The sequence below is a fragment of the Serinus canaria genome, chromosome 9 (genome assembly GCF_022539315.1).
Source record: "Serinus canaria isolate serCan28SL12 chromosome 9, serCan2020, whole genome shotgun sequence".
In the NCBI taxonomy this organism is placed as follows: domain Eukaryota; kingdom Metazoa; phylum Chordata; class Aves; order Passeriformes; family Fringillidae; genus Serinus; species Serinus canaria.
The window spans coordinates 24,424,354-24,448,854 of record NC_066323.1 but is presented as its reverse complement, the minus strand read 5'-3'; the positions used below and the strand labels follow the sequence as shown (position 1 = coordinate 24,448,854).

Genomic DNA, 24,501 nt, shown 5'->3' with positions numbered 1-24,501 from the left:
TAATGTCTGTAAAATTAACCACGCTGTTTCCATGAACCTTTAACAACTGTTATTGTAAATGTAATTTAAAACTTTCTCCATAAAATAGATACTTACTGAATGTATAGCATTCAACAATTTTTTGACAAATATCTGCCCCCCTGACTACTTAGTAACCAAGACCTTCACAGGGAATTCATATCCAGATTTGCTTGTGATTCAAGAATCAAACTTCATATTGGTTTTCTTGATCTTCAACAGAATTTCAGCCATGGTTTGCCAATATCCACTCTGTATTTCTACAGAACTGCAATACCTTCAGATGATGGACATCTTCTATTTTGTTAGGAAAGACCAGTGCCTACAGAAGCAGTGTGAATGGAAAGTGTAAACAAAACACTCCCATTGTTGAGAAAACACTATTTCTTTAGGTGAACCTGCAACCTACAGGTAATTACAATGTAATTCCTCCCACCAAACAGCCATTCCCTGTTTTGTCCATGCCACTCAGGTTTTCTTCACCCCTTCCAATGTATAAACTTGGCTGTTCCCATCTCTTACAAGCTAAGCCATGGAAACCAGAACTGAAAGAAGAGTTGGGGTTCCAGTCTACAGTTATGCAGCAGTCCAGCTGTGAAGGCTGGGGAGGAGCTCCTTAGGATGATCTGTGTGACACTTTGATTGTAAAATAAACAAGTGCTGAATGGCAAATTCCTCACAAGGAGAATCAGATTCTCAGAATGTCCCATGAGACTGAGCTCTGGGGCACAGCAGAGCCCTGGCATGGCATGGATGTGCTCCCATGGGTACATCCACTTCCAGCAATGTCTGTCATTTGCTTGGCTCTCCTCTAGGAAACCTGACAGTAAAAAGCAATAGTTCACCTCTGCAACATTAATAAAACTTCCTAGAATGTATCATTTTGTATTATACTCTCATTTGGACAGCCTCATCTATAACCACAGAACAGATTCCCAGCTATTCGTCCTTTCACCCTCTAATTTGTCTTAGATTATTACCTAGGTGGTACAGCTATTTCTATTTTAAGAAGTTTTTTCACCTCAAAGCAAGTGTTTATTTAAATAATTTGCTCCTGTCTCGCAAAAGTGCACACAAAAGTAGAGTCCCTTTAGTACTATGGATTTTATTACTAGGGCAAGCTTTTTCACTATATTAGTAGCTAATAATAAGAATCCACACTGAACAAGTAAAATGGCATTTCAGTTCTTCACCAAACCCTTCAATAAGACTGTCTGGCAATTAAATTTCTGCACCATAGAGGCAAAATAAAATCCCCCCTTTCAATGGCAACATTCTTATTAAAGGAAGGGAGGAAAGAAGGATAGGAAACAGTCTGTGATTGTTGACTCTACACTTATTTACATAACAAGAGACCATTTGTCTTGTGGTACACCCCAATCCTAGTGCTGAGCAAATAAAAGGTCAATATTGTGACAAGAGCACTCCAAATTTAAAATATTTTATTTAAATGTTCAGCTATTTGGCATTTCCAGATTGGAGCAGGAGCATGAGCAGTTATTTATGTGTCTATCAGAATTACAGAGTAGCCAAAATTTAAAACTTGTGTGTGCAAGTGCAGAACAGGTGGTTACACAGCCCATGGTTATCAGCAGCACACTGCAAAGAAGGGCACTCCTTTAAATGCTTTTAGCCTCACTCCCAGAGCTTTCTTGTGCCTGTTTGTTGAGCCTGTCCCAGGGTGGTGTTGTGATGCTTGTGTCCCCATTCAGGTGTGCTGTTTATGCTGGATATTGTGTTCTGTGCCTTCAAGACTGGCTCTGATGAGCGAGTGTTTTGTTTTGTTTTGTTTTGTTTTGTTTTGTTTTGTTTTGTTATCAGCCGCTGCCCCATGGCTGGTGGGACACACAGACAGGGCAGTGCATGGTGCTGCTTTGGCTTTTTGCTTTGCTCTCACTCCTGCTTTGCTCTTGCTTTTTGCTCCTGCTCATTAGTCAGTTTAGCTGAGCAGTCTGAATTTTTCCCTGGAATGTTTTTCCTTTCCCTTTTCTGGACCCACTCGAGCCTGCTCTGGATTGAGACCCAGCAAACACCCAGAGTTGGCACCTTGTGGCTGCAGCAGCTGCCCCAGTGCCAGAGGGACTGAAAACAGAGTGACCACCCCAGGAGAGACTTTCTGAATCTGTCATCTTTGTCAGAGCAGTGACAGAGTGGTGTCACCTGGTATTGTTCATTCTGTGTGCTGGGGGTGCTGTGCCTGTTAAATAAACAGGTTCTTTCCACTTCTCTCTCAGGAATCCTTCCTGAACTGGCTGGGGGAGGGGCTGTGTGGGTTTGCTTTCTGGAGGGGCCCCTTTGGAGGTTTTCTCCCAAATTTGCCCCAAACCAGGACAGTGCCTTTCTTTCACCTCCCTCTCCAGCTACAAAAGGCAATACTGCAGAAGAGCAGAGGTGAAACACAAGGAGTGATGAAGACTTAATGCAAAATTGTACCGAAGCTTGGAGTTAAGCAGAAAGGTTCCTCTCCATCCTGATGTTCCTACTGAATTTTCTCTCATACAAGTCAGGATTTACTATGAAAAGGAAGAGTTTATAACACAGTGCAGCCACCATTGTAATTTGGTGAGGCTTAGAACCACAGCACATGGGGAGAACTCACGGGAATTCAACATCCCATCAAGTGCAACAAGAGTCACAATAGTTCCTTGCTCCCCTTCTCTAATTTGAAATCACCATGATTTGAGTTACATTTTATTACCAAGGCACTGATGCTTGTCATCCATAACCATTCCAATTTCCAACACTTCTCTCCAGCTGGGCATGCAAAGGGCATACAGAGGAGGCTAACACAGCTCAGTGGAACTTCTGTGAAATGACTGTGTGATCTTTCACCCTTCCTGGCACCAAACATGTTGCCAATCTTGATGCTGGCATTTCCAAGGTTATTTTTGTAGAGGCAAATGAGAGAAAAGAGCCATTCTATGTGTGTAACAACAACACAGAAAGAACTTGGAGCAGCGAGCAGCTCCTCCACACACCCAGCTTTGGGTAGAGCAAGATACTGCAGTCTCTCCATTGCCACACGGATGCCAATGTTGATCAGAGACACTTAATTACTCAGGACAGCCCTTAAGGGCAGCACATGCTCTGGAGTAGCCCTGGCTGGAAAGCCAAGCCATCACTACTGCTCCATTCCAACACGTGTTCATCACTTCAGCTACAGACACTCAGTTCCTCTCTAGAACTGGTAATAAATTCTAACTCTGAAAGAATTACTTGGGAGTTTTAGACCTATTGTACCTAAAAAAGCAGCCAAAGGCACAGAGCAGGCTGTCCCAATGCTCTGCAGCAGTAACTCATCATCCCAGCTTTGCCTGAGCTCAGCTCAGCCAGTCTGAGACACGGGGGCTGCAGGAGCCAGACGAACAAGAGCTGCACACGAGGTTTCACACCTCAACATGATGCAGAAACTGATGATTCATTCCCTACCAAGCCAAACAAAAAAGAAGTAGAACATCAGAGTTGCCTAGCAAAATAACCTGTGAACACTCCAGTTCCACCTCCTAAAAGCCCCAAATTTCCACTAGAAGCTTTCTTTGTCATCTTTTGTGCCATTGAACACAAGGAAAATGTCTCCCAAACACAGATGCAGAATTATTTCAGATAATATTTTTTTCAACATATGTTCAACCCTTTTTAATGTATTTTTCTCTCACAGCAAGTCCACCTTGTAGACATTTGAATTACCACATTACACAAAATTCCATTTCTGGTTCCACCTCTCAGCATGGAACCATCTATTTTTGACTGTCTTTCCAAATGTATTTTGGGAACCAAAGAAACAAGGACGTACTTAAACAGCTGAAGGTCACTCAAAAACCTTACCAGGTGCTTAACTTTAACACAAAGTTAACAGTTAAAAAGTACCTAATTTACTTGAAAATCCTGTGGATATTTTTAGGAGACCCTTTTTGCCTTTTCAGCCACAAAAAAAAAAAAAAAGCTTTGAAAAATCTGATTCATGTCATGCAGTACTTCCCACTGCAGCTTGTGTAACTTCAGGGACATCTAGGTCCTTCTCAGTCACGTATTCCCCTGAAGTGATTGGTTTTCAGGACCCATTAAACACTAGAAGTTTGAAAAGGAAATGTCCAAATCCTAGTCAAGTGGAGGTAAATGTAGAACAGATCCCCAGAGAAGTAACATTGTTCTTCTTTTAAGTCCCCCCTGCACAATGAAAAGGGAAAAAAGGGCCCCACAACAGCAAAATTATCAATGGGAAAATAAGTACAGCTTTCAACCACAGAGATGACCAAGGGCTCATTGCAGCTCATCTCTGAAACATCAAGGACACTGGATCATGAGGAAAAACATAAATGTACCAGGTATGCACAGAAAAGGGCCCTTTTCATGAGAGAAATTTCTTTGTGAAGTAAAGCTCTTCCTGGACCCACCACATCATTTTTTGGAGTGCATTTTGTTTTGTTGTGCAGCAGGTGTGTTCCACTAGACAAAAAATAATTGTTGATGAAACAGCTGGGCAGAACAAGATTTTTCCTTTTTACATATTCCCTTAAGTACTCCTTAATTTTATAAAATTCATTTTTTTAAAGATGTACCATGGGTCATTTTGGTTCTTTTTTGCTTATAATTTTGCTTTTTCACAATGAAAGTACTTTCTGAAATAACACTTTTTAATTTATTTTTTATCTTTTGACAAGACAACAAAACTACCTGTAATTTTGCCAGGATTTCAAAAGTAGTTATTTCCATGTTTAAGATTGATTACTTAACTTCCATGTTAAGATTAATGCAAGTATGTTTCCTTGTCCTATTTAAATATCTAAATTCCACCTCCTGACTACATTGCAAATGCCCTTGAATGGATTCTGCAAGGGACTGAGATCTCTGCCTTGATATGGGAGCTGTAAAAGCACAGTGCCATCACTGTGGAAGAAAAAAGTTATGTTGATGTGCTGAGGAGATAAAAGGGATATTAGCCAGCAGCTGCTGGTCAGACACTAATGAAAATGTATTAGTGGGGGAAAAGGAACAGTCTTGGGCTGCCTTTGATAAATCTGAACTTCCAATGCATCCAATTAGAGACTGGCTCTGGGAAGTGTGTGTATACCAGCCACCAGGGAAAGGCTGTGATGATGATGTGATGTGTCCTTTGAAACTCCAGCTACACCTGATTGCCAGGCAGCAGCACAGCCCTGAGCTGTGAGGGAAGGATCTGGAGCACATTCCAAGGGTGGCAGGCACCAGGCTCTGCTCCCAGCTCTGCTGCAGGGCTCCCAGCCCTTCTGCTGCTTGAACCCTCAGCACTGCTGGCTCAAGATGCAGCTGTAGTAGTCACCAGGAGGAAAAGGAATAATTTTTTTCCTCTCATGCTGAATATTGTTTTAACAGACCTTTTTTTCTATCTTAAAATGGTCCTGGTTTAAATCTCCTGATAGCAGAGCTAATTCACCCAGCAGTGCTCTCCCCAAAAGCTCCCCCATCAAACAGGGGACCAAAAAGTTCCCCTGACAAACAGGACTCCTCTTTTCCCTGACAGGATTGTCTTTTACTAGCAGCAAAGGCCATGATAAACATCACTCTCACAGATATATAGCTTACTGCAACAACTGTGCTTTATGTTTGGCAAGTTAGAAAAAACTGCCCAGTTATCTGTATTTTTACAAGTAACGCATTTCATTTCAGCACAGGACTTTGTTTTCCCACTGCCATGAAGGGAGACTCCTCATGAGGTGCTAATGGTGCTGAAGAAATACTGCCCAGCACAAACTCCTGTTTCATGGCAGAAGTCAGAGCTGACACCTCACTTGTGCTGTTCCCGCACCCCTGGCAGCCTGGGGCCATGCTCATGAACAGGAGACTCTTGTATCCATATCGGGTTTTGCTCTGATCAAACCCCAGATCACCTGGAAATTTCCATAAAATCATGACAGAGCCAAAAACAATGGTAACTATAACTTCAAATACAGTCTAAAAGGGGCAGGTGGGGAAAATCTCAAGAGACCAGAGGAGACATTTCCATGTTGCACTAAATAGCAAATAGTTTTGCAAGACAGAGGTAAACATGGCTGTTCTGCCTTCTCCATCCAGCTTCCTTAAGTTCCTTTTGGAATTATTCTAGGCAAGCTGGTTTTCCTTCCTTCCTTCCTTCCTTCCTTCCTTCCTTCCTTCCTTCCTTCCTTCCTTCCTTCCTTCCTTCCTTCCTTCCTTCCTTCCTTCCTTCCTTCCTTCCTTCCTTCCTTCTTCCTTCCTTCCTTCCTTCCTTCCTTCCGTCTCCATTCCCTCCTTCCTTCCTTCCTTCCTTCCTCCTTCCTTCCTTCCTTCCTTCCTTCCTCCGCCTTCCTTCCCCACTTCCTTCGCCACTTCCTTCCGCCACTTCTCCTTCCGTCCACTTCCTTCCTTCCGCCACTTTTCCTTCCTTCCTTCCTTCCTTCCTTCCTTCCTTCCTTCCGTCCTTCCTTCCTTCCGTCCTTCCGCCTCCTTCCTTCCTGGTCCACCTTTCCTGCGCACTGTCCTTCCGCCATTCCGTCCGTCACTTCACGCCATACTTCCTCCGCCACTGTCCTTTCATCATCCATTCGCTTCCTTCCGGGTGCATCCTTCAACTAGTCCTTCCTTCCTGATTCCGGTCCTTCGTCCGCTCATTCCTTCCTTCCTTCTTCCTTGCCTTTCCTGTCCTTCCTTCCGTCCTTCCTTACTTCCTTCCGCCACTTCCTTCCTTCCTTCCTGTCCTTCCTTCCGTCCTTCCTTCCGCCGCCACTTCCTTCACTTTCTTCCGCCACTTCCTTCCGCCACTTCCTTCCTTCCGCCACTTCCTTCCTTCCGCCACTTCCTTCCTTCCGCCACTTCCTTCCTTCCGCCACTTCTTCCTTCCGCCACTTCCTCCTTCCGCACTTCCTTCCTTCCGCCACTTCCTTCCGCCACTTCCTTTCCTTCCATCCGCTTCCTTCCTTCCGCACTTCCTTCCGCAACTTCCTTCCTTCCTTCCCCCCGCCACTTCCTTCCTTCCTTCCGCCACTTCCTTCCTTCCGCCACTTCCTTCCTTCGCCACTTCCTCCTTCGCACTTCCTTCCTTCCGCCACTTTTCCCTTCCTTCCGCCACTTCCTTCCGCCACTTCCTTCCCACTTCCGCACTTCCTCCGCACTTCCTTCCGCCACTTCCTTCCTTCCGCCACTTCTTCTTCCGCACTTCCTCTTCTGCCACTTCCTTCCTTCCGCCACTTCCCTCCCTCCCTCCCTATTAGTTTATAAAAATTCATTTGTTTAATTCTCCACTTTCTCAGAAGCTTTTAATGTAAATTTGGAAAAGTAAATTTCGATGTTCTGTTGAAAGTGACTTGTGACAGGCCAAGCTGGCTGGTGCTGGGCACTTCCTTGGGTTATAAATAAGAAACCCAGCCCAGTTCCATGACCCAGCCCCTGGGTTGACACACAGGGACTTCACCCTATCCCATTCCACCCTAAGCTGCAGACATCTCACTGCTCAGAGAGCTGGGAGCTGTTCAGACCAGACCAATGAGCATTTTAGACCGGGGTGTTTCAAGCCCCTGTATAAAGTGAGCTCAAACAATAAAACCTTCTCTGTGCCACGTGGACTTTGGGTGTGTGTTATCTGTCTCTGATCCACCCCCTCCATATTACAGTAACTCTCCTTATCAACTGATTGATTTTTTTTTTCCCACATATAAACTGGAGAAACACATAATAAATATTACTCTGAACCTCTGGGGAATCCTTTCATAATCTGAGATTATATTTAAGTCTCAGGTTTTCAAGTTTCAATCATTTTTCTCTTTTATTTTACTCTTTAAGTGAAACACAGCTTGCTATTCTCTTATATTATATATAGAGAGATATATGTATAGGTAAATCTCTATCTAAATCTATAAATTTTCATCTGAAATACAGAATTTAGGAAACTTTATTTTCTCTTTTATCTTCTTCTATATTAAATGTACTTGGTAAGTTTTACTGAAAATTGAAATTACCATATTTATCAATTCCTTATTTCAATTCAGTTTTCCAGTGGCAATGTCAATAAATCAGATATAAATGCTCCTTCCCCTGCTTTGCACGCATGTGCATCCAGTAACTGAAACCACCTGGCCTCCCTGCTGTTAAGAACCAATCCTGCCGTGTGTCTGGGAGAAATCTCAGCTCAGCAATGTCTTGGATTGTCCTGCTTGGCCCATCCCCAGGAACTGATGGATTGCACACATGCCTTAGGAGCCAGCTTGCAGTGTCACACGTGCTGCATTTTAACTCTGTGGACAAACCCACTGAACTACTGCTGACAATATTGGGATTTTTCGACTTAGGTTTTTTTAAAGATTCAATTTTCATCCTAAGTACTATTTCTATCAAATAATTGCCAACTTAGAGCCAGGAATTCACCAAAAGATCAGACAGATATCTAGATGCCACTGCTAGTATAAAAAATTATTTTCCAGTGTTCCAGGATGCCTTGGGGAGTTTCACTTGTTCATTCCTCGAACAGGGTGGGGTAGAAGGAAGCCAGAGCCTTTCTCACAGAAGGGATGCTGCTGTGGGGCTGGAAATGCAGGCAGAGAAGAATTAACCACAGAGCTCTGTGAGAGGAGCAGATGAGTGAGATTTACTGCACTGAGCATCCCCTAATCAACAGGAAATAATGACCTGACTTCTGAGAGGCGCAGCAGCACAGGGTGAGGGTGCTCACAGCTACCCTGATTTGCTGCTGCCTCTCTGAGCTGGTGGTTTTTTCTGTCTGAAGCACTAAAAGGGATTGATGGCAAAAAGAAAGCAGAAATAGATACACTCACCTATCCAGGAATTTTTTCTGGAGAGGGCTGACAGCTCTGGAACTGCTCTGCACTGCTAGCAGCACAGTGAAGGAGCACAGGCTGAGTGCTGGTGGGGATTCCCATCAGTAGCTCTGGAGCCAGCTTGCAGCCCTCTGGGACACTGCCCTTAAGCCCTTGAGTTACCACAAGAATGGTTCTAACCTTTTTCCAAATGGCCACAGTGAACCCCAAACTGGGCACTAATTGGCACAGCTGATACAACCTCTTCTCTTCATCAGGATTCTAGAACTGGAAGCAAAATCTTTCTGTCATTGAATTCTATCACTTAATGAGTTATGTGGAAATTTGAGGTCTTAGATATTAGAAAGTATTTCTAAAAGTGTTATTCAGATGAAGTAAAGAGGATTGTTTCTGTCTGACAAAACTGAATCTTTAAAATATTCTTCTAATGGATGAGAGACCCTGCATTAAAATGGCTTTTCAGCTTTTATGTCAGGCATGACCAAGCCAAAGGAGATATATACATACTAAATTGTTGTGGAAGTATCAAAGAAAAGACCTCAGACTTCTTTCTTCTTCTTATAGATTCTTCTAATTCAAAATCCATCATCAGTATTCCAGTTCAATGTCTAAGTAATACAACCTTTATCTGATAGAGATAAGAAGTGGCAGCTGCAATTACAAAACTTTGCCACAGAATAAATACAATTAAGGTATAGATTACAGTTACAGATATTAATGCATAGCTCATGCAGGGAATTCACGTCCTGAACAAAATCTTTTAAAAGAAAATTGAAGCAGCCTTAATGGCAATGACAAAGCACTTGAAGGGGTTCAGACTTTCCATCCATGCTGGAGTTAGCCCAGAGGGAAGCAGGCTTTTGTGCAGAATGTAAAGAGTTCTGCTCATGATTGCTCTGCCTGGTGGCTTCTTCCATGACCTTGGCCAGACCATGTTGTCTCCTCAGTTTTTCTGACTTCACATAGGCTGATTATTTTTATCTGCTCCCTCGAAGCCTGAATAAAGAGCTTTGAATAAGTGCTCAGGAGAACCACTAAACAAATAAATTCAGTATTCCCCATTCCCCATTTCAGTATTTTGAAAATCAAGGTCGGTCAGTTCTATCCACTAGCTAATAGTTCTCTAGAGCATAATATTTCAAAATGTAAACCACCTTAATAAAAGTGAGTTCTCAAGACAATAGAGTCCACTGGATTATATTTTTTATGTTATCAGTAACACAATCACAAGTGGCATTATGGAGTCTAAAAGCTAAGCCAAAGTCCTTAGTTAAGAGAGGAGGGAGGCTTTTGATTAATGTTTGTTACATCTACATCCAACTCTATCAGCAGAATCAGATGGAGTAGAAGAGTTGGAAATGACTGAAAAAAGACAGAACCTCAATGGCTGAAAACCAATTACTTTATTTCTAAGAGTGATTTAAAGCATATTTTGTGCATCTTTGCTGAAGTTGAAGGTAAACACAAAATGTGCTGAAGTGGCATAACTGACATTTGTGCGCCCTGTGTACACTGTTGCCTTTTTCCCAACCTGGAAATGAAACTAAATTTTAGTAATGTCAGAGCAGATCTTTATTTGAAGGCTTTCAGGGGCAGTTATGGAAAGGTGGCCACAAAAGGCCCCCCTACAGAGATGAGTGCACGGTTATAGGTTTTAGGAAATTAGCACAATTGACAAAAGCACCAGTTAGGAGCATGAGTGTTGACGCACTCCTTGTCTGGACCCCTGAGCACTGGCTGTGCTCTGTCCATGACAGGGATCTCCAAGAGTTGCTCTCAGCCTTGGCTCCCAGGAAGAACCAAGACAGCACAGAGGCCTGGTACCTCCCAGGGCTTGGAGCTCTGGAATTTGTTTTTTCTTTCTGCCCAGGGAACGGCCATGGAAAAGTACTGGGAAAACTCATTAATACTATAGGTGACAGAGCCACAGATATATGTGCAAAGGATACAGAGAACATAGAAAAGAAAAAAAGGCAAAACCCAAACTGTCATCAACCCCCTCATCCTCCCACAGTGTCTGCACCCCGTCCCTGCTTTGTCATCAAGTGTCAGACAAGTTTGTCCCTGCGGATCTCTGCTCTGGCACGACACCAAATACAAGTGTTTGGGCAGCAAGAACTCTGTGTACAACTGGCCAGAATCCTTCCATTCCCTCTCTGGAGGGCTGAACACAGCAATAAAGCCCAGGACACAGCCAAGCTCCAGCTCCAAGGCACTGGGGTGGATTTGCTTGTAGTGAGTGTGCCTGACCCTGAGAAAGGCTAGGATCAGCCAGGGATGGCCAAGGCAGAGCAGGGCCAGTCAGTGCTGGGGGAGACAACCCCCAAGGGGCCAGCAAACTGCACTGCTGAGCCCCTTTTGCAAAGAACACCTTTGGATTCTGTCCCCTCCTGCTGTGCATGCCTCTCCTCCTGCTCCTGCACAGCCTGCTGGGTCCCTGGGCAGCAGCTGAGGCTGCAGGACATCATCCATGGACAAGGAGCCCAGTGCCTCCTTCCAGAGCACTCCTGCTGCTCAGAACGTGGCTCCTGGGGTTTGTGCAGAACAGAGCCTGTGGGACAGCACCTCTGACAGCTTTTGCAGCAGCAGCCATCACTGAATGCATTGCAAGTGATTAATTTTCTAAAAAAATTAAAATAAACCCAGTGAGTGCAATGTGCTAACAAGTTAAAAATAATAATAGGTGTCTGTGACCATGCTGCTTCTGTCTGAATCCTTCAGGGGGATTCAGTTGCTAAGAACAACTTATGCAGTTTGCCATATTCCCATGTGTTAAACAACAACGAAATCACTACAGGCAAAAGTCCCAGCTGTCAAGCATGAGGAGTGCAGGGGCTGCTTGGGGGAGTACCAGGCATTTCTCTCCTGTTGCATCTGCATATTGGATAATTTAAAAGAAAAATTAATTGAGGCAAGGGCAGAGTGGGAAGCATGTTACAGACTCTTCAAAACACCATCCCCAAAAGTATACAGGGAAAATTCCATTTGACTGGGCCTTCTGTGGTTTATCTAGAGCTCTGACAGAAGAACTTTTCCAAGGGGAATGCACTTGCAGCTCTTTTGGACAGCAAGAAAGGCTGAACTTTGTTCACCTACCTAGACAGAATTTCTCTCTGGGCAGTTCTCAGACACAATGGGAGGAACTGGAAGTGTTGGAAGCAGTATCCATGACTGCTGACTTTTCCACACAAACAGCATTTGAGTGTTTTCCATGAGAGCTTTTCTTTCAAACTGTCTCTAATCAATCCTGACTCATAGGAACGAGGCAAGCAATGCCATCTTTGTTCCTTCACTCACAAATGAAGACTGGAAAAGTTACTTAGGCTTTTAGCAGAAGTAAGTTAATTTTTTTGACTTTGCTTTAATTCCAGGAACTCAATATTCAGCCATAAATCTTAGTCCTGTGTTGAAAAAAAAGAGATGAGCTCAGTGTTCCATTTTTAGCAAGTGGTTTTGCAAGCAAAGGGTGCTGAGAACAAGACAGTCATGACAATTAGGAGAGGGCACCTTACCTGCATTGCTCTAAATGTAGATTTTTCCATGGCAAGGTAATACTGCTTTCCATTTTGCAAGTTTGTCTCTGCATATGGAGTGCATAAACAATAAATACAAAGCACAAAGAATAATTTCTAAGATTTGAAGTAGATAATAAGTAAAAATTTTAAAACTTTGTTGAGAGGCAGGTCAGTCTAACTGGCAAGGCAGAGCTGAGACCTGGAACTCTCCCCCAGGGTTTCAGGCAATAGTGTGAGCAGTGTCTGTGCTGTGCTCTGGCACCCTGCGATTCAGGCAGGCATTTGGCTGTGCTGGAGGATTTACTGTCTCTCAAGATATTGATTCGTAAACTGAATATTCTCTTTGTGAACCTTAGTGCAACACTCTTTTAAAGCTCATGAAGCATCACAGAACTCTGTCAATATTTCATGTTTTATTAATTGCCTACTTAGCCAGTTCTCTGATTGGGTAAATGTAGTGTCTGTAAACCTCCTAGTTGTACTTTTACCTGAAAAGGCTCAAAATGCTAATTTAGTCTGATGGATAAACACGTGCTTAGAAAATACAAATATTGGGGAAAAAATGTAAAAAAATTAATAAGGGATGAGCATAAAAAATAACTGTGGGGAAAAGCTGTACAAATATATGTCTATGCTGTTAACTAGTTATGAGATTTTGTGCAAAGGATGTATTCATGTCATAATTAATTCTCTTAGAATGTGCCTAGCTCTGCATATCTACAGCAATGGAGCTTTCTGTTACTCTATTAGTAGTTAATGGGCATTAATTAATAATTGTTAATGGGCATCAATTGCTGATGGTCACACAATACAGCTTCAGTCTCTTCCCCAGCTCACAAGATGAGTGTTACATAGGAAGTAAACTGTGTCAGAACTGAGATCAGTGAGCATCTAAAATATCCCAACTTGAGCTTCCAGCACGTGCTTTGATTCTAGGAGGTGATTGTAGACAGTCTGATATATTCTTATTTTTACAGGACCTTTCTGTCTGTACATAAAATGTGTAAATAGTAATAATGTATTGTTGACATTGATGCAACACAGAAGCTAAGAAGCCAAGTACACAAAGATGTTCAAAATCCAACTCTTGCAGAGGTATTACATAATACACTACAGAGCAAAGGGGGTTTAATTTTCACTTTCAGTGTTGCATCACTCATAGAGTTCCATCTGGAATTTCTCAGAGTGGAACAAACACATCAGCAGTAGATGTGATCAGCCCAATGACCTGAGCTGGAGATGAGGCAGGTTTCAGAAAGCTGCTCCCGTCCTGTGTACAGGTGTCAGCTTCCCTGCATCGACTGCTCTGCAGACAGGGCAAGCCCAGCCAGGGCTGCAGGACATTTCCTGGGCATCCCCACAGGAATTCAGCTCCAGCTTCCTGTCACTGAGCTCCCCCTGCCTCCGCCCCACTGAGAACCCTCTTCGGGGCTCTTACAAGTACACATCAGGATACTTCTTTTCCTTGTCTTAAATAAGCTCCTTAAGTTGAGGCATTTTAAGAACTCAATCCCCAGAAACTCTCAACTTTCTTTGGTTTGTTTTGAGGGTTTTTTAATCCCTGTACAAATTTTCAGCAGTTGTGGAATTTTAACTTGGTTAAATTTGAACAAAGTAAAGGCGTAGTAGAGAAATCATAAGATCAGTAACTCCTCCCTTTACTTATTTCTGAGTTGAAGATCTAGACCTTAATACATTTTCTAGTAAATTTTTAAATAATATTCCCATTAAAAAAAAATGGAAAGGAAAGCAAGGAGTTCAAGTTTTTTACTTTTGGTCACTTCAGGTATTGTCTCTGTAGAGCCATCTGTACATTCTCTTGTCTGATTAAAGCCACAACATAAAACCTTATCTTAAATTAATTTGCTTTACTACTTACTTTAAATTCCAATAAAGTTTGACTGCACATTCTCCGTTCTGACACATTCTGAATGTGCTTATCAGCACAACTGAAATCTATGGTTTCCTCCACAACTGTATATAAAATAGATTTCCAATAAAAACTGACATGTTTCAGAGGAATTACGAAACCATTTTCAGGGCAGGATTGATACTAATTATGATTGATTTTGATTTAGTTTACATTTGCTAAATTTGCTCTTAAACCAAAACCAAAAATTGAAAGTGTAGTTGGTATAATGCAGCTATTGGTATATGGCAGATATATTGATAATCAAACAATATTTTGAACAGGAGTATTCTCTTTCCTGCCCTTTCTAACATTTGTTTCACATTTAAGACTTCCATCAGCTTTAACTGGGAGTTCTGGATGTGTCAGCTCCGTGGGACTCAGATTCACAGGGAAAAGTGACACGTAGATAGGAGCTAAAAACCAATTCACCTTGGAAGCTTTAACTGGCTTGTACAATTTGCCACGGTGTTCAATATATTTCAAAGGTACCCCATAATAGCCAGCAGTTCTCTACAAAGGTCACTGTAAAATCATATCCTGTATTACTCCATATTTCTGAAATTGTTCCTTGTCTGCCACCTGTTCCACTGAACCTTGGCAATGGAAGCAAAGTTTCCAGGGTTATCACTCTGCCCCTTCAACTGCATTATCTACAAAACCATAAACCTGAGTGGAAAAAAAGGTCTGGAAAGGTTTATAAAAGATTCCCTGAGCAGAAGTTCTGTCCAGCCTGTGCTCCTGAGCTGAAGCTGGGTTTGGGCTCTCGCCACCATGCCTGCCAACTACAATGGGACCTGGGAGATGGTGACCAATGAAAACTTCGAGGGCTACATGGTTGCTTTAGGTAAATGACAAAATATTAATTATATCTAGAGAAAATGATCCAATTCTAAGTCAAATCCTTCTGAAAATTAACGAGCTTTTTCTGTAATATACATTGTGGCATAAGGGTTTCTGCCAATTATATTACAAATCAAGGAATTGTTTTCAAAATTGCAATGATTTAAATATATAAGCATTTGAAGACTGGTAGCAAAAGAGGTTATTCTTTATTTATATGAATGAAAAAACAGATACCAACAGGTTTTCAGATCTTAGAGCTCTTTTTTACTCCTGGTATATTCTTACTGTAACAGTGGAGCCACAAGTTGGTTAAAGAGGAATAAGATATTCTATAGCAGTAAATTAACAATAATGCCATTATTTAATTAGTTCTTTGAACTAATTATGGTACAGGGATGAAAAATTTGATGCTTTAACTGATTTTCTACTAGTTTTACCAAAGAACCTTAATCCTAATTGATTGTTCTGTGCAGACTGAAATAAAAGAAATACATAAATACATAAAAATAAACTCTTATCATTATTCATCATCAATTGAAAGCAGTTGCAATTTTTCCAAAGCCTTAACTCTCTTAAGAGAGAAAGGCAAGTTTCACTATTCATGGTTTTTAGCTTTTGCATTTGTGGAAAAAAACCACAATAACTTCAGGGACATCTGTAAATAATATGTATATACAGTTGTGAGGAACAAAAAGAGAGAGTGCTTGAAAATGAGAATGATTAGGACAATGTCTTGAATTTCAGGAGAAAGATACACGTTATTTGAAGTGATTTTTGTGCATATGTGCCTATATAAACTATAAGTTATATCTATACAATCAGCTATAGTAACTTAAAATTGCCAATAAATAAGCAAAAATAACCCAACACCAAAACCAGTGCAAAGATGCATGTGCTGTATGCATCTTTGCATACAGCATATGCAAAGATGCATACAGAAAGAAATGCCAGGGAAAGGGTGAAAAGATATTCTTCTGCTCTTTTTCTCCCCATTTTACATTTTGTTGATATTTTAAGTATTAATGTGCTCAGATTCAAAGCACACAGGTTTTGAGGGGTATTTTTAATTCATCTGTCCTTTTAATTAGTGCATACACATTTCTATACTTTAATTAAAGTTTAGGTTTGCCCTCTAAGTCAGGAAGCTTGATTTTATCATAAACATGTTACAAAGTATTTAAATATACTAGAATACAACTACATATCATTTTTATTGCTTATATTGTTAGAAATGCAGTTATGAAAACCATGCTTTAATAAAACCACCCTGATTTTTCTCCAGGAGCTACAAGACCAATATATTAGTCAGAAATAGCATTTCTTTAGAGGTCTAGACATTTTTGCCCTCAGAGAGAACTAAATTTTATGTTGCCTGGCTATAAATCAGCCCTGGAGTTACCTTTAATCCACCACAGCAGATAAAATATACCAAGAAGTCTTGCATATAAATACTGAACAAGACCATTATTCCCCATGCTTAAAAGTCACATTTTTTTCAAGCCTATCCTCTTACTCAACTCAATTAGTACTTTCCAAGTAGGATAATGAATCTAGCAGAAGAAAAGGGCTCCATTAGTGAGTGCCATTGCTGGGCTGGCAGTGATTAACAGCCACCAGGGGATGGCCAGCAAACCAAACCCATCTTTCAGAACTGCAGGAGCATGGGAGGGGATTTCATGTGCACACAGCACCCGACAGGACCCCCTGGCAGCTGCTCAGAAACGTTCACTGCAGATGGGGATGGCACTGGGGCCGCTGGACAGCCTGGGATGGTGCCAGGGAAGCTCTCCCACGGTGACAGCAGTGCTCCCAGTGCCAAGCAGTGTGTGCAGCATCACGTTGGTCCTCGTGGGGAGCAAAGTCAGGGTGCCAAGGAGATCAGTACTGCAGGAAATGTTGACAGAATATGAAACAGAAACTGTCAAGTGCTCTACACAAATGCTGTTTTTTGACTTTTGACTTTGAATTTGTCTCCTTTTGAACTGCAATTCATTTGTGTGTCTGCTATTGAACAATAATGGATTTCACTTCTTATTTGATTGCTTCTTTTTTCATTAATAGAATTTTCATTCTTTTAAGCTAATTAATTAACCTCTTGTATACTCCCAGACTACAGGTTCATCATAAAAGTACCATGCCCAGGTCCTCTTGATCACATACTTATTCTCCCTTGATTACATACCCAGTCTAACACACTAAATCTCTGATAAGGAATATTATTCTGAGATCCTTCTTTAGTGAGGCAAAAAAGGCACTGTCAGGCTTAACAGCCCCTCTTGTTTCACATTCTCAAAAAAATTCAGGTGATTAAACATACCAGCATCTATTCACTCCTGGCTGTATGTTGTATGCTCCCAACATTCCCACAGATATCCCATTAATAAATAAATTTATTATCAGTGGAAGAGCCTCAAGTTGAAAGTGTACTTGTAAACACAAGATTATTTTTATTTGAAATTATCTTTTTCTCTGAAAAATGTTGCAGGTAAAAGTACCATTTGTGGAACTATGTTTGACTTACTTTATTTTTGAAATGTGTGAATATAAATGCTGTGGGGCTTTACGTTCATTACCAAACACTGGAATTTTCACTCTCTTTTCTGGTTTTTGACAGGTATTGATTTTGCAACTCGTAAGATTGCAAAACACTTGAAACAAACAAAGGAGATTGTTCAAAATGGAGACAATTTTAAAACCAAAACACTCAGCACTTTCAGAAACTATGATTTGGATTACACTGTGGGGGTGGAGTTTGAGGAGCACACCAAAGGACTGGATAACCGAGTGGTGAAGGTAAAAACCTGGGGCTGGTGTGTGTTGTTCATTCCACAGTCAGCACCAGGAGCCTGCTGTTCCCAAAGTCAAACCCCAATGATTTACAGACACCAGAGGATTTTTATAAAGCAGAAGTAATTTGCATCCTGAGACAGTTTTCTTTCCTGCTACAAGCATTTATTAGAAATGCAAATCAGGATGGCTACTGAGATTTGTGAGGACAATCATTAATTAGGTTTTTCTAGTGGGGAATTTTTCCAGCTTTTCTGTCTGATACACCTTATGTATCTAGAAAGTAGCAAAATTGTATTTTTACCTATGCATCCTCCTAAAGGAAAATGGGAGTGGATCCCTGTGAACTTAGGACTGCATCAATAGAACTTTTCATTTTGGGATGGCTGGGTTTGCACTGATCAGTCTCAGCTGGGCAGTTTAACAGCTGGGCATGGTTAAAAGTAAACCTGCCCTCAGCTTTTACTGTCAGGGGAGCTTTGGGAAGGGGCAAGACAAAGATTAGAAGCAAAGCTTGGAGGGTGGGCACTGGCAGGGCAGGAGGGCAGGGGGACCAGCAGTGGGTGCTTTACTGCCCTGGGGATAACTGGAGAAACCTGAGCCCAGCACTGCCCAGGAACCCGGGGCCATTGCTCAGACCCATTTCAGGGGCGTTCGTGGGCAGCACCTGGATTAAGGGCAGTGCTCCAGCCCCTGCCCCACCTCCTGTGGCAGAGTCAGCTCCTGGGGGATTCAAACAAGGCTCTCAGAGAAATCAGGGAGGAAAACAATACACCAATTCACTTCCTGAATTCAGCTTCATGTTTCTGCATCAGTACTGCCTCTGTTTGACTTTCTTCTCACCCTAAAAGCTTAAGCAACACTTTCAGACGAAAAAGGCCAGTAGATGTGAAATTTCCATTGGCTGTCCCCATGGGAGCCTTGCTAATCCAGCATCCCCTTCCTCCCTTGGTCATCACTCACTGAATCTCTGTTATCAGCTCTGCTGATTTCCACACCTCCATCTCCACACCTCTGTTCTGCCACCCAGCTCGCAGCTGCCAAACTCGGAGAAGTTGAGATCAAAACTCTCTGTCAACAAGACCTGCTTGTTTTGGCAATTGCCACAGGAAAAGGAGCAGCATAAAGGACATATTTGTATTTGAACTCATATCATCCCTCACTGGAGGGGCACAAATTTAGCAGAAGACACAACTTGTTCACCACAGATCACTTTTAATTCTCAAACTAACTTTGTGCAGGGTAATTCCTATGATTTCTTCCAAATTATTTCTCATTCACAGCACTGCAAGCCATCAAAGAGTAAAACCCATTTTTTTTCACTATCCTGAATATCCCTACATCTAAATTTTCTTTTTGTCTCCTTCTCCAGTGGGCACTGAGTGGAACTAATTCCCGTGACAAAGTCTATGCTTAAAAACACTGCTCCCACATCTCTTCAGATCAGTTGAAGGCATTGCTAAGGATCTAAGGACTCATTAATTTCATCACTCCTTAAATCCATCAATTAGTGCTCCTTTAGTGCTCATCACCACTACAAAAGCTTTGCTCTGCAAAGAGGAAGGAAGGAAGTGGCGGAAGGAAGTGGCGGAAGGAAGTGGCGGAAGGAAGTGGCGGAAGGAAGTGGCGGAAGGGGAGTAATTTAGCTGAATAAGGAATGAAGTGGCTGAATTCAGCTGGCGGAAGGAAGTGGCGGAAGGAAGGGCGGAAGGAATGGCGGAAGGAAGGAAGTGGCGGTCAGGCAGTGGCGGAAGGCATGGCGGAAGGAAGTGTCGTACTGAATTTGCGGAAGTAATTAGTTTCACAGGAAGCAAGGAAGGAAGGAAGGACGGAAGGAAGGAAGGAAGGAAGGATTACAGGAATGCAAGAGGCCAAGTACGGAGGACTAAGTCCTTTAAGGCCATTCAGTAAGGGGCCTTCAAGCAGAAGGAAGGAGGAAATGACGTAAGTTTGCGTGATTCCGTTGCTTCCGGACCTTGGCAGAAGGAGTAAGGAGTGGCGGAAGGACGTGTCATGACAGGAAGTGGCTGGAAGGAAGGAAGTGGCAGAAGGAAGGAAGTGGCGGAAGGAAGGAAGTGGCGGCACTTAATTAATCGGCGGAAGGAAGGAACTGGGGAAGTGCCGAAAGGAAGGAAGTGTCGGAAGGAAGTGGTGGACGGAAGGAAGTTGCGAAGGAAGTGGTCGGAAGGAAGAAGAAGGAAGTGGCGGAAGGAGGGAGTGGCAGAAGGAAAGGAAGAGTGCGTAAGGAAGGAAGTTGTCGTAAGGCAGGAAGTGGGCGAATGAGGGCGGAAGCAGTGGCGGAATGGCGGAAGGAAGTTGCGTAAGTGGCGGAATTGGCGGAAGGTGCTGAAGTTGCGGAAGTGGCGGAAGGAATGAAGGTCCCGTCTTCCTTCCTTCCTTCCTTCTTCCTTCACCTTCCTTGCGTTACTCCTTCAAATACGGAATGAATATTGGCGGCCTGCTTTTTCTTCAGGACTTTCTGCACTTAATTTGCTGAAGTAAGTGTCGGAATTCCCCTTCCTGCCTTCCTTCCTTCCTTCCTTCCTATCCTTCCTTACTGCCTGCCCGGCCGGCCGGCCGTCCCGCCTTTCCTTCCTGCCCGTCCTTACCTTCCGTCAGGAAGGCCATTCCTTCCTTAGTGTTTCCTCCTGGCGAAGACGAGGGGAAGTGGCGGAAGGAAGGTGGCGGAAAAGTAAGGAAGAGTTGCTGAAGGACAGTGTCTGAAGGTAAGTGGCTGAAGTGACAGGAAGTGGCCGACGGAAGGAAGTGGCAGAATGGAATTAAGTGGCGGAAGGAAGGAAGCGGCAGAAGGAAGTCACTCTGGCGGAAGTGGTGTAAGGAAGTAAGTGCGGAAGGAAGTGGCTGGGAGGAAGTGGCGGAAGGAAGTTGTGGCGGAAGGAAGGAAGTGGCGAAGGAAGTGGCGGAAGGAAGTGGCGGAAGTGGCGGAAGGAATGGCGGAAGTGGCGGACGTGGCGGAAGTGGCGGAGTGGCTGAAGAAGGAAGAATGAGGAAGGAATGACGGAAGGAAGGAGGAAGAAGAAACGGAGATGAAAGAATTGAACTTCAAATGAAGGAAGGAATTGTGTGCATTTACAACAAACAACATAACATTAAAACCTTACCAGATTTAATTACTTTTTCCTAATACCAATTTCTAAACAAATCATGTTATTTGTTTCTATGGGGAGAAGGAAAAAGGACGCATGTCATGCCATTACTTTCTTAATGGCTCTAAAAATATTTTCTGGTCATTTTATTTAGAAAACAATGCCTCAAACACATTAAAGTTAGATGAAGGTAATAAAATTGGTAGGCAACATTTAAATGTAAAGAGGGCATGGATAATTTAAAGAGCATGTAGCTTGAAAATTCCATAAATAAGAAAGAAATTAACTGAAATGGAATGAGTTTTGTCTCGTTATTAATGGAAAGCTCCCTCATAAGAGAAATAAATCAACCAGTGCTGGACTAGAAAATAAATTAGGCTCCCAGTACGCTTGCCGCTTTATAATAACTGAGCTTTCATGGACTGTAACTGGTGTCTAATAAGGACTTGTCTGATACATGGTTAAATGCACCCCTAAAGGACAGTGCTTCAAATGCAGAGCAATTCCAACAAAGCTGCTTTGAATGTACCCTGGCACATCTGTAGACAGATAATTCAGCCTCTAAAGAGAATTTTTCCTTGATGAGGGTTATCCTGCTCCTGGACAAGAATCAGCAGGACCTTTTCTGCTGCTGCTAGCTGGAATCCTGCCAGAGCAGGAGATGTTTGAGTATGGAAGGGATCTCTCCAGGTCCAACCTGTTTGCTCAGGCAGGGTCAGCTACTGCCCATTGTCCAGCTTATGATCACATCTCTTTAAATTTCTTACTAATTGTTTTAATGCTGTAGGAACTGACATGTGAAGACCAGGTGTGCCATCAGACATTTCAGAAAGTACAGTAAAATACACAAACAAATTTAGTGCATGAGATGATAGTAACGTGCTGTTCCTCTTGTTACTTTATGCAGAGCTAGCAAAGGTGTTGGCACTGCACTTTGCAGTACAAGCCTTCAAGTCTTCACTCATGAAACCCTATATAACTTTTTTCATTAATGACTTTAAACAGCAAGGGGAAAATGTACTTTGCATATATTGCACCAGTAGCTGTAAACACACTCAGCAATTCCCCGGTTAGTGTGAACACTTGTTACTCATGTATGTGAAGAAACACATGGAAATGACAACAAAGCGCTGCAAGAGCTTCCCTCTGTCTCACTGCTGTCACCCTGAATGCATTTGGGTTTTGTTTAAATGCTTTGGGTTTTGTTTCTTTAATGAGGAAATTGGCAAATGATAGGAAGCAACTGTAATTGTGTATTCCCATTGTTTGAACTTATTTTATATGTTCATAAATTTCTGGTTAATGTAACTGAGTTAATTATCTAATTCATGCAGTCCCTGGTGACCTGGGATGGTGACAAACTGGTCTGTGTTCAGAAAGGCGAAAAGAACAACAGAGGCTGGAAGCACTGGATTGAAGGAGACATCCTGCATCTGGTAAGGGCTGCTCCACAGACCCACATCACATCACTGAGGCTGCAGCACAGGTTTTCCATTTCAAAGGATTTGTTATTTTTTTCTAGTTAGAAAGGTCTTTAGACAGTTCTGATCTCTGAACTCTAAGGAAATTTCTCCTCTGTTCCAACTCAGGAATGCTCAGTTTCTGTCCACCTGCTCCCAATTAAGTCATAGCCCTGCAGTGGTTTTTTTGCTCCAGTCCACTTCCCTCCAGCTCTCAACCCCTCCTGTTACATTGCACCTCTAACGTAATCTTTTTTTTATATAATCACTGATAGGCGGGGAAAAAAAAAGAAGAAGAAAAACCACCCCAATCAGATTGCAAGATAAATGTTAGTCTTTTTTCTGAGCAAAGCAATAAGAAATTTAAGGACACTGCGCTGTAATAGAGATCAGAAACCCCCGGATATTTAAGAGGATCCCACAAACAACCTATACTGAAATTATTTTTTCTTACTTCAATAATAAATTCAAACACCTAAAGTAGCAAGCTGTAGCCCAAAGATAGATGTGGTGAGTCCAAGAGAAGCTAGAAAAGCCTGTGCAGGAAATCAGCAATCAGTGTTGGGCGTAAAGATTTCAAAATAACAGTACTGTAGAATCACAGAATCATTAAGGTTGGAAAAGACCTCCAAGATCACAAAGTCCCAACTTTGACTGAGCACCACCATGTCCATTAACCCATGTCACAAGGTGCCACATCTACTCATTTTTTGAACATTTCTCATAATGATAATGATTGCAGAGTTTCCTGGGAAAGCAATCAAGAAATGGGCATGACAATACTGGGTGGCACAGCAGGTGGATGGAGAAAGATTCTTGAGAGGAGCCCATTGTTCTGTCCTAAGCTTTGCTGCAAGCAATCTGCTCCTTCACAGCTTTGCTTTATGCTTGGTGTGGGCAGTCATAGTGGCTCCCATCTCTGTGCCTGAAAGGGCAAAGACAGGAATTCAAAACCACAAAGTGCCACCCAACTGAAATCTCCTGTTCAGTGCACTTCTGCAGCTCTGTCTGAACACACTTTCAAGAGCTGGCCTAGAAAGTTCCACATGCTGGCACCAAGGCTTTGGCTGAAGCTAGTGGAAAAGGCAAGCAGATCCTTACAGTAGTCTTCAGAAATTGTCCTGCAGGTTTGGGCCATCGCTGGCCACCTTTTTCAGTCCCTTGCAAGGCCTATTTGGCTCAGGAATGCTGCCTGATGGCACCAGCCAAACTGGCTGCATTTGTGCCAGCCTTTAAGGGGGCACTGCAGCCCTGGGCAGCAATGGTGCATTGTTCTGGCCCCTGAGAAACAGCTGGGCACACCTCTGAAAAAAGTCAGCTTTTGAAAGCATTCCTCTTTTTGTATTTATTTCCTTGTTTCAGTGCATCTCATGAATTTTGAAGTAACATTAATTATAACTATTACAGTATATTGTTTTAATAACAGAACATGAAAAAGCCTTGAATTAAAGCAAAATTCTAATGCATTGTTCATGTTTATTCTTCTTAGCGTTCAATTCATGTATCAAAAACTAATTACTGCAACATGAAGTGCATACCTGCTGTTTGGTTCCATATAATGCACTTTTCTTACTGTTCTCTGTTTCATAAGCATAAGTTTTTAATACAGTGGCTCAGTTGTAGCAATTTCTGGTGGGATCTGATATATATGCAAAAGAAAACTTCTACCACTATATACTTACTAAGTGTTTTAATACTGTAGGAACTGACATGTGAAGACCAGGTGTGCCATCAGACATTTAAGAAGAAGAACTAAAATGGAGCAGAAAGCCTCCCAGATTTTCATCACAACGTTGTGCTGTTATGTTTTGTCTAAAAAGAAGAATGAAGCCAGATTTTCATTCTTTTGATACTTCTATGTGAAGATATTATGTGCCTGTTTATGGAAACAAACACATTTTATAGAAATAACAGTTACAAAGCACATAAATTTCTTTACCTTTCAGTCTGGAGTTAAATAAAAGTAATTGTCTTTCAAATTATGTTTCCCTACATCTGTGTAATGCTTTCCAGAGGAATGTCTGTTAGCAACAAGGCTGAGAATTACCAGTCACAATTATTTCAGTCACAGTCTGTGTCTCCATAGTGCTGTAT

At 42.2% G+C, this 24,501-nt stretch overlaps 1 protein-coding gene across 1 annotated transcript; it reads left to right on the top strand.

Moving 5' to 3' along the window:
- The first annotated feature begins 14,930 nt into the window (after positions 1-14,930).
- RBP2 (retinol binding protein 2) lies at positions 14,931-24,192 on the top strand. Its single transcript, XM_009089364.4, has 4 exons — positions 14,931-15,054; positions 17,668-17,846; positions 22,282-22,383; positions 24,110-24,192. The coding sequence occupies exons 1-4, from the start codon at positions 14,982-14,984 to the stop codon at positions 24,161-24,163; spliced, it is 408 nt and encodes a 135-aa protein (XP_009087612.1). The 5' UTR covers positions 14,931-14,981; the 3' UTR covers positions 24,164-24,192.
- Positions 24,193-24,501: the final 309 nt, after the last annotated feature.

Excerpts from the sequence above, each read along its gene's own strand:
- RBP2 (XM_009089364.4), top strand. The coding sequence starts at position 14,982 with ATGCCTGCCAACTACAATGGGACCTGGGAGATGGTGACCAATGAAAAC. Across the intron at positions 15,055-17,667 it reads GGGCTACATGGTTGCTTTAG|GTATTGATTTTGCAACTCGT; the intron begins GTAAATGACAAA and ends GGTTTTTGACAG. Across the intron at positions 17,847-22,281 it reads TGGATAACCGAGTGGTGAAG|TCCCTGGTGACCTGGGATGG; the intron begins GTAAAAACCTGG and ends TAATTCATGCAG.